The sequence below is a fragment of the Procambarus clarkii genome, chromosome 20, assembly GCF_040958095.1.
Source record: "Procambarus clarkii isolate CNS0578487 chromosome 20, FALCON_Pclarkii_2.0, whole genome shotgun sequence".
In the NCBI taxonomy this organism is placed as follows: domain Eukaryota; kingdom Metazoa; phylum Arthropoda; class Malacostraca; order Decapoda; family Cambaridae; genus Procambarus; species Procambarus clarkii.
Window position 1 is genome coordinate 46,678,840 of NC_091169.1, and position 12,118 is coordinate 46,690,957.

At 50.8% G+C, this 12,118-nt stretch overlaps 1 protein-coding gene across 4 annotated transcripts in view; it reads right to left on the minus strand.

Moving 5' to 3' along the window:
• Nucleotides 1–12,118, minus strand: part of LOC123755291 (glutamate receptor ionotropic, kainate 2) — a gene marked incomplete at its 5' end in the record, with an annotated part of 203,733 nt that overhangs the window by 44,744 nt on the left and 146,871 nt on the right. For all 4 annotated transcript variants that reach the window (XR_011229217.1, XM_069327922.1, XM_069327921.1 and 1 more), the window contains 1 exon segment: nt 7,958–8,071. Coding sequence is in view for 3 of the 4 variants with exons in the window: in XM_069327922.1 (XP_069184023.1) it covers nt 7,958–8,071 (114 nt within the window).

Consider the following 12,118-nt stretch of genomic DNA (forward strand, 5'->3'; position numbering starts at 1 on the left):
GCATCATGGGGGTACACTACAGTGCATCATGGGGGTACACTACAGTGCATCATGGGGGTACACTACAGTGCATCATGGGGGTACACTACAGTGCATCATGGGGGTACACTACAGTGCATCATGGGGGTACACTACAGTGCATCACGGGGGTACACTACAGTGCATCATGGGGGTACACTACAGTGCATCATGGGGGTACACTACAGTGCATCATGGGGGTACACTACAGTGCATCATGGGGGGTACACTACAGTGCATCATGGGGGGTACACTACAGTGCATCATGGGGGTACACTACAGTGCATCATGGGGGTACACTACAGTGCATCATGGGGGTACACTACAGTGCATCATGGGGGTACAGTGCATCATGGGGGTACACTACAGTGCATCATGGGGGTACACTACAGTGCATTATGGGGGGTACACTACAGTGCATCATGGGGGTACACTACAGTGCATCATGGGGGGTACACTACAGTGCATCATGGGGTACACTACAGTGCATTATGGGGGTACACTACAGTGCATCATGGGGGTACACTACAGTGCATCATGGGGGTACACTACAGTGCATCATGGGGGTACACTACAGTGCATCATGGGGGGTACACTACAGTGCATCATGGGGGTACACTACAGTGCATCATGGGGGTACACTACAGTGCATCATGGGGGTACACTACAGTGCATCATGGGGGTACACTACAGTGCATCATGGGGGGGGTACACTACAGTGCATCATGGGGGGGTACACTACAGTGCATCATGGGGGTACACTACAGTGCATCATGGGGTACACTACAGTGCATCATGGGGGTACACTACAGTGCATCATGGGGGTACACTACAGTGCATCATGGGGGTACACTACAGTGCATCATGGGGGGTACACTACAGTGCATCATGGGAGGTACACTACAGTGCATCATGGGGGTACACTACAGTACATCATGGGGGAACACTACAGTGCATCATGGGGGAACACTACAGTGCATCATGGGGGAACACTACAGTGCATCATGGGGGAACACTACAGTGCATCATGGGGGGTACACTACAGTGCATCATGGGGGTACAGTGCATCATGGGGGAACACTACAGTGCATCATGGGGGTACACTACAGTGCATCATGGGGGAACACTACAGTGCATCATGGGGGAACACTACAGTGCATCATGGGGGTACAGTGCATCATGGGGGAACACTACAGTGCATCATGGGGGTACACTACAGTGCATCATGGGGGAACACTACAGTGCATCATGGGGGAACACTACAGTGCATCATGGGGGTACACTACAGTGCATCATGGGGGTACACTACAGTGCATCATGGGGGAACACTACAGTGCATCATGGGGGTACAGTGCATCATGGGGGAACACTACAGTGCATCATGGGGGTACACTACAGTGCATCATGGGGGAACACTACAGTGCATCATGGGGGACACTACAGTGCATCATGGGGGTACACTACAGTGCATCATGGGGGTACACTACAGTGCATCATGGGGGTACACTACAGTGCATCATGGGGGTACACTACAGTGCATCATGGGGGTACACTACAGTATCATGGGGGTACACTACAGTGCATCATGGGGTACACTACAGTGCATCATGGGGTACACTACAGTGCATCATGGGGGTACACTACAGTGCATCATGGGGGGTACACTACAGTGCATCATGGGGGTACACTACAGTGCATCATGGGGGTACACTACAGTGCATCATGGGGGTACACTACAGTGCATCATGGGGTACACTACAGTGCATCATGGGGGTACACTACAGTGCATCATGGGGGTACACTACAGTGCATCATGGGGGTACACTACAGTGCATCATGGGGGTACACTACAGTGCATCATGGGGGGTACACTACAGTGCATCATGGGGGTACGCTACAGTGCATCATGGGGGTACACTACAGTGCATCATGGGGGTACGCTACAGTGCATCATGGGGGCACTACAGTGCATCATGGGGGTACACTACAGTGCATCATGGGGGTACACTACAGTGCATCATGGGGACACTACAGTGCATCATGGGGGTACACTACAGTGCATCATGGGGGGTACACTACAGTGCATCATGGGGGGTACACTACAGTGCATCATGGGGGGTACACTACAGTGCATCATGGGGGGTACACTACAGTGCATCATGGGGGTACACTACAGTGCATCATGGGGGGTACACTACAGTGCATCATGGGGGGGGTACACTACAGTGCATCATGGGGGGTACACTACAGTGCATCATGGGGGGGTACACTACAGTGCATCATGGGGGGGGTACACTACAGTGCATCATGGGGGGTACACTACAGTGCATCATGGGGGGGGTACACTACAGTGCATCATGGGGGGGGGTACACTACAGTGCATCATGGGGGGGGTACACTACAGTGCATCATGGGGGGGGTACACTACAGTGCATCATGGGGGGTACACTACAGTGCATCATGGGGGGTACACTACAGTGCATCATGGGGGTACACTACAGTACATCATGGGGGAACACTACAGTGCATCATGGGGGACACTACAGTGCATCATGGGGGAACACTACAGTGCATCATGGGGGAACTACAGTGCATCATGGGGGAACACTACAGTGCATCATGGGGGTACATACAGTGCATCATGGGGGGTACACTACAGTGCATCATGGGGGGTACACTACAGTGCATCATGGGGGGGGGTACACTACAGTGCATCATGGGGGTACACTACAGTGCATCATGGGGGTACACTACAGTGCATCATGGGGGTACACTACAGTGCATCATGGGGGTACACTACAGTGCATCATGGGGGTACACTACAGTGCATCATGGGGGTACACTACAGTGCATCATGGGGGTACACTACAGTGCATCATGGGGTACACTACAGTGCATCATGGGGGTACACTACAGTGCATCATGGGGGTACACTACAGTGCATCATGGGGGTACACTACAGTGCATCATGGGGGTACGCTACAGTGCATCATGGGGGTACACTACAGTGCATCATGGGGGTACACTACAGTGCATCATGGGGTACACTACAGTGCATCATGGGGGTACACTACAGTGCATCATGGGGTACACTACAGTGCATCATGGGGGTACACTACAGTGCATCATGGGGGTACACTACAGTGCATCATGGGGGTACACTACAGTGCATCATGGGGGTACACTACAGTGCGTCATGGGGGTACACTACAGTGCATCATGGGGGTACACTACAGTGCATCATGGGGTACACTACAGTAGCATCATGGGGGAACACTACAGTGCATCATGGGGGTACACTACAGTGCATCATGGGGGGGTACACTACAGTGCATCATGGGGGTACACTACAGTGCATCATGGGGGGTACACTACAGTGCATCATGGGGGGTACACTACAGTGCATCATGGGGGGGGTACACTACAGTGCATCATGGGGGGGTACACTACAGTGCATCATGGGGGGTACACTACAGTGCATCATGGGGGGGTACACTACAGTGCATCATGGGGGTACACTACAGTGCATCATGGGGGGTACACTACAGTGCATCATGGGGGTACACTACAGTGCATCATGGGGGTACACTACAGTGCATCATGGGGGTACACTACAGTGCATCATGGGGGTAACACTACAGTGCATCATGGGGGTACACTACAGTGCATCATGGGGTACACTACAGTGCATCATGGGGGTACACTACAGTGCATCATGGGGGGTACACTACAGTGCATCATGGGGGTACACTACAGTGCATCATGGGGGTACACTACAGTGCATCATGGGGGGTACACTACAGTGCATCATGGGGGGTACACTACAGTGCATCATGGGGGGTACACTACAGTGCATCATGGGGGGTACACTACAGTGCATCATGGGGGTACACTACAGTGCATCATGGGGGTACACTACAGTGCATCATGGGGGGTACACTACAGTGCATCATGGGGGTACACTACAGTGCATCATGGGGGTACACTACAGTGCATCATGGGGGGGTACACTACAGTGCATCATGGGGGTACACTACAGTGCATCATGGGGGTACACTACAGTGCATCATGGGGGTACACTACAGTGCATCATGGGGGTACACTACAGTGCATCATGGGGGGTACACTACAGTGCATCATGGGGGGTACACTACAGTGCATCATGGGGGTACACTACAGTGCATCATGGGGGTACACTACAGTGCATCATGGGGGTACACTACAGTGCATCATGGGGTACACTACAGTGCATCATGGGGGGTACACTACAGTGCATCATGGGGGGTACACTACAGTGCATCATGGGGGTACACTACAGTGCATCATGGGGGTACACTACAGTGCATCATGGGGGGTACACTACAGTGCATCATGGGGGGTACACTACAGTGCATCATGGGGGTACACTACAGTGCATCATGGGGGTACACTACAGTGCATCATGGGGGGTACACTACAGTGCATCATGGGGGTACACTACAGTGCATCATGGGGGGTACACTACAGTGCATCATGGGGGGTACACTACAGTGCAATCATGGGGGTACACTACAGTGCATCATGGGGGTACACTACAGTGCATCATGGGGTTACACTACAGTGCATCATGGGGGGTACACTACAGTGCATCATGGGGGGTACATACAGTGCTCATGGGGTACCTACAGTGCATCATGGGGGTACAACTAACAGTGCATCATGGGGGGGTACACTACAGTGCATCATGGTGGGGTACACTACAGTGCATCATGGGGTAACACTACAGTGCTCATGGGGGTACACTAAAGTGCATCATGGGAGGTACACTACAGTGCATCATGGGGGTACACTGACAGTGCATCATGGGGGTACACCGTACAGTGCATCATGGGGGGGTACACTACAGTGCATCATGGGGGGTACACTACAGTGCATCATGGGGGGTACACTACAGTGCATCATGGGGGGTACACTACAGTGCATCATGGGGGGTACACTACAGTGCATCATGGGGGTACACTACAGTGCATCATGGGGGTACACTACAGTGCGTCATGGGGGTACACTACAGTGCGTCATGGGGGTACACTACAGAGCATCATGGGGGTACACTACAGTGCATCATGGGGGTACAGTGCATCATGGAACACTACAGTGCATCATGGGGGGGTACACTACAGTGCATCATGGGGGGTACACTACAGTGCATCATGGGGGGTACACTACAGTGCATCATGGGGGGTACACTACAGTGCATCATGGGGGGTACACTACAGTGCATCATGGGGGTACACTACAGTGCATCATGGGGGTACACTACAGTGCATCATGGGGGTACACTACAGTGCATCATGGGGGTACACTACAGTGCATCATGGGGGTACACTACAGTGCATCATGGGGTACACTACAGTGCATCATGGGGAACACTACAGTGCATCATGGGGGGAACACTACAGTACATCATGGGGGTACACCACAGTGCATCATGGGGTACACTACAGTGCATCATGGGGGTACACTACAGTGCATCATGGGGGTACACTACAGTGCATCATGGGGTACACTACAGTGCATCATGGGGGTACACTACAGTGCATCATGGGGGGTACACTACAGTGCATCATGGGGGTACACTACAGTGCATCATGGGGGTACACTACAGTGCATCATGGGGGTACACTACAGTGCATCATGGGGTACACTACAGTGCATCATGGGGAACACTACAGTGCATCATGGGGGGAACACTACAGTGCATCATGGGGGTACACTACAGTGCATCATGGGGGTACACTACAGTGCATCATGGGGGTACACTACAGTGCATCATGGGGTACACTACAGTGCATCATGGGGAACACTACAGTGCATCATGGGGGGAACACTACAGTACATCATGGGGGTACACCACAGTGCATCATGGGGTACACTACAGTGCATCATGGGGGTACACTACAGTGCATCATGGGGTACACTACAGTGCATCATGGGGGTACAGTGCATCATGAGGGAACACTACAGTGCATCATGGGGGTACACTACAGTGCATCATGGGGGTACACTACAGTGCATCATGGGGGTACACTACAGTGCATCATGGGGGTACACTACAGTGCATCATGGGGAACACTACAGTGCATCATGGGGGGAACACTACAGTGCATCATGGGGGTACACTACAGTACATCATGGGGGGTACACTACAGTGCATCATGGGGGTACACTACAGTGCATCATGGGGGTACACTACAGTGCATCATGTGGGTACACTACAGTGCATCATGGGGGTACACTACAGTGCATCATGGGGGGTACACTACAGTGCATCATGGGGGTACACTACAGTGCATCATGGGGGTACACTACAGTGCATCATGGGGGTACACTACAGTGCATCATGGGGGTACACTACAGTGCATCATGGGGGTACACTACAGTGCATCATGGGGAACACTACAGTGCATCATGGGGGTACACTACAGTGCATCATGGGGGTACACTACAGTGCATCATGGGGGGTACACTACAGTGCATCATGGGGGTACACTACAGTGCATCATGGGGGTACACTACAGTGCATCATGGGGGTACACTACAGTGCATCATGGGGAACACTACAGTGCATCATGGGGGGAACACTACAGTGCATCATGGGGGTACACTACAGTACATCATGGGGGGTACACTACAGTGCATCATGGGGGTACACTACAGTGCATCATGGGGGTACACTACAGTGCATCATGTGGGTACACTACAGTGCATCATGGGGGTACACTACAGTGCATCATGGGGGTACACTACAGTGCATCATGGGGGTACACTACAGTACATCATGGGGGTACACTACAGTACATCATGGGGGTACACTACAGTGCATCATGGGGTACACTACAGTGCATCATGGGGGTACAGTGCATCATGGGGGTACAGTGCATCATGGGGGAACACTACAGTGCATCATGGGGGAACACTACAGTGCATCATGGGGGTACACTACAGTGCATCATGGGGGTGTACTACAGTGCATCATGGGGGTACACTACAGTGCATCATGGGGGTACACTACAGTGCATCATGGGGGTACACTACAGTGCATCATGGGGGTACACTACAGTGCATCATGGGGGTACACTACAGTGCATCATGGGGGTACACTACAGTGCATCATGGGGGTACACTACAGTGCATCATGGGGGTACACTACAGTGCATCATGGGGGTACACTACAGTGCATCATGGGGGTACACTACAGTGCATCATGGGGGGTACACTACAGTGCATCATGGGGGTACACTACAGTGCATCATGGGGGTACACTACAGTGCATCATGGGGGTACACTACAGTGCATCATGGGGGTACACTACAGTGCATCATGGGGGTACGGATTGATGGGAAATAGACCTACTGGCTGGTGCAATGTATATGTGAAGGCCTAATTCCCCCTGCAAGGTTGTTACAAGATGGTTGTCGTGTGCCCAGTTGTGATTGGCTAAGACGAGACCAATCATATGGTAGCACTGTGGCCAGGGAGGTCAGCCACAGACTGTGCTACAACGTTGCAGTATAGGTCAAGATATAGGTCAAGTAGGGTAACATTCTCAGGGGGAAGGAATGGTGCCCAACCACTTGGACGGTCGGGGATTGAACGCCGACCTGCATGAAGCTCTACCGTCGCTCTACCGTCCATAGTGTGACTAGTGACCTGGTGAACACCCAATGGTCTGGTAGTTGCTGGATGTTGCAAGCATTTAGCCAGCAATCTGCCACATGCAGACTGTTAACATTGCTTGCAATAGCAGCAAGGAAACAGAACCCCACACCAACCCTCAGGAGACCACTCCACAGACGAAGGAGGACTCCAGACTACACGTTGATAACAACTCACATACACGAAGGAACCAAGACAATAACTGGAGACGAAGGAGGAACGAAGACAAGAGATAATAACTCACGTAGGCGAAGGAGACGGTGAGGGTCCTGTTCTGGAGACCAAAGGCGCCTCTCTTGAGGGTCTCCTGGTAGGTCCTGGTGTAATTGGCGCCGGTCTTCTTGTTCCACGTCCCCACCTGAGGCAGACATGACACTTTAGTACCCGCTGGGGCCACACTCCCCCACCCCTCCTGCATGCTGGGGGGGGGGGGGCCACACTCCCCTCCCATCCTGCATGCAGCGGGGGGGTGGGGGGGGCACACTCCCCCCCACCCCACACCCCCTCCCCTCCTGCCTACTGGGGGAGGAGGGGTGCACTCTCTGGGGAAGGTCGGGGCGGGGGTACTCACCTAGTTGTGAGTACTACTTAGTGCGTGATATGCACATTGTCATGGTATATATAATGAGACAAAACCATGAAGCAAAGCTCACAGATTTGCCACCAACTCGACCAGACACCTCACACTACCAATACTCACCACCACCACCTCACTACCACCACCACCAGACCACCGCCACCACCACCACACCACCACTATAGGCCACACTCTAAGCACCCCGTAAATACCACTTAAGATCTGTTAAAACACACACAAAGAATCCTACACAATTAAAATCTTCCTAACCACCACTTAACAACCAGCCAACTACCACTAAACCCCTCCAAGTACCGCTAACGACTCTCTAACTACCACCATAGGCATCTAATTACCTAGTTTGATGAAAGAGGTAAGTACTTACTTTGATGACCTGGCTAGACTGTGGGAGAGGGGGGGAGGGGAGGGGGTTAGGGGTTAGTATGGCTAGTACTAGTTAGTGTGGTTAGTAAGGCACCACACAGCCACACTATGGCTACTTGGGGCTCTTAATTATAATATTTCATGTTTTTGTTCAGTAGTGCAGGGGGGGGGGGGGGGGGGGAGGGAGATATGGGGGGGATGGGAAGTGGGTGAAAAGTAGGGGGGGGGGGGGGGAGTTAGAAGATTGGCACATCAGAAGACACACACCACCACAAACACAAGACATCACCACAAACATAAGACACACACATCACCACAAACACAAGACACACCACCACAAACACAAGACACACACCACCTCAAACACAAGATACACATCACCACAAACACAAGACACACATCACCACAAGCACAAGACACACACCACCACAAACACAAGACACACACCACCACAAACACAAGACACACCACCACAAACACAAGACACACCACCACAAACACAAGACACACATCACCACAAACACAAGACACACATCACCACAAACACAAGACACACACATCACCACAAACACAAGACACACACCACCACAAACACAACACACACACCACCACAAACACAACACACACAACACCACAAGCACAAGACACACATCACCACAAACACAAGACACACACCACCACAAACACAAGACACACACCACCACAAACACAAGACACACACCACCACAAACACAAGACACACATCACCACAAACACAAGACACACACATCACCACAAACACAAGACACACACATCACCACAAACACAAGACACACACCACCACAAACACAAGACACACACCACCACAAACACAAGATACACATCACCACAAACACAAGACACACCACCACAAACACAAGACACACACCACCACAAACACAAGACACACATCACCACAAACACAAGACACACATCACCACAAACACAAGACACACACCACCACAAACACAAGATACACATCACCACAAACACAAGACACACATCACCACAAACACAAGACACACACCACCACAAACACAAGATCCACATCAACACAAACACAAGACACACACCACCACAAACACAAGACACACACCACCACAAACACAAGACACACACCACCACAAACACAAGACACACATCACCACAAACACAAGATACACACCACCACAAACACAAGACACACACCACCACAAACACAAGATACACATCACCACAAACACAAGACACACATCACCACAAACACAAGATACACACCACCACAAACACAAGACACACACCACCACAAACACAAGATACACATCACCACAAACACAAGACACACACCACCACAAACACAAGACACCACCACAAACACAAGACACACACCACCACAAACACAAGACACACACCACCACAAACACAAGACACACACCACCACAAACACAAGACACACATCACCACAAACACAAGACACACACCACCACAAACAACACACACATCACCACAAACACAACACACACATCACCACAAACACAAGACACATCACCACAAACACAAGAGACACATCACCACAAACACAAGAGACACATCACCACAAACACAAGAGACACATCACCACAAACACAACACACACATCACCACAAACACAACACACACACCACCACAAACACAACACACACACCACCACAAACACAACACACACACCACCACAAACACAAGACATCACCACAAACACAAGACACACACATCACCACAAACACAAGACATACACCACAACAAACACAACACACACATCACCACAAACACAAGACACATCACCACCACCACAAACACAAGACACACACCACAAACACAACACACACATCACCACAAACACAAGACACACATCACCACAAACACGAGACACACATCACCACAAACACAAGACACACACCACCACAAACACAAGACACACATCACAACAAACACGAGACACACACCACCACAAACACATGACACACATCACAACAAATACGAGACACACACCACCACAAACACAAGACACACATCACCACAAACACAAGACACACATCACCACATACACATGACACACATTACCACAAACACAAGACACACACCACCACAAACACAACACACACACCACCACAAACACAAGACACACATCACCACAAACACATGACACACATCACCACAAACACAAGACACACACCACCACAAACACAACACACACACCACCACAAACACAAGACACACATCACCACAAACACATGACACACACCACCACAAACACAACACACACACCACCACAAACACAACACACACACCACCACAAACACAAGACACACACCACCACAAACACAAGACACACACCACCACAAACACAAGACACACACCACCACAAACACAAGACACACACCACCACAAACACAACACACACACCACCACAAACACAAGACACACATCACCACAAACACATGACACACATCACCACAAACACAAGACACACACCACCACAAACACAAGAATCACACCACCACAAACACAAGACACACACCACCACAAACACAAGACACACCACCACAAACAAGACACACCACAAACACAAGACACACACCACCACAAACACAAGAATCACACCACCACAAACACAAGACACACACCACCACAAACACAAGACACACATCACCACAAACACAAGACACACACCACCACAAACACAAGAATCACACCACCACAAACACGAGACACACACCACCACAAACACAAGAATCACACCACCACAAACACAAGACACACACCACCACAAACACAAGACACACATCACCACAAACACAAGATACACATCACCACAAACACAAGACACACACCACCACAAACACAAGACACACACCACCACAAACACAAGACACACACCACCACAAACACAAGACACACACCACCACAAACACAAGACACACATCACCACAAACACAAGACACACATCACCACAAACACAAGACACACACCACCACAAACACAAGACACACACCACCACAAACACAAGACATCACCACAAACACAAGACACACATCACCACAAACACAAGACACACATCACCACAAACACAAGACACATCACCACAAACACAAGACACACACCACCACAAACACAAGACACACACCACCACAAACACAACACACACACCACCACAAACACAACACACACACCACCACAAACACAAGACACACACCACCACAAACACAAGACATCACCACAAACACAACACACACCACCACAAACACAAGACACACACCACCACAAACACAAGACATCACCACAAACACAACACACACCACCACAAACACAAGACACACACCACCACAAACACAAGACACACATCACCACAAACACAAGACACACCACAAACACAAGACACACACCACCACAAACACAAGACACACACCA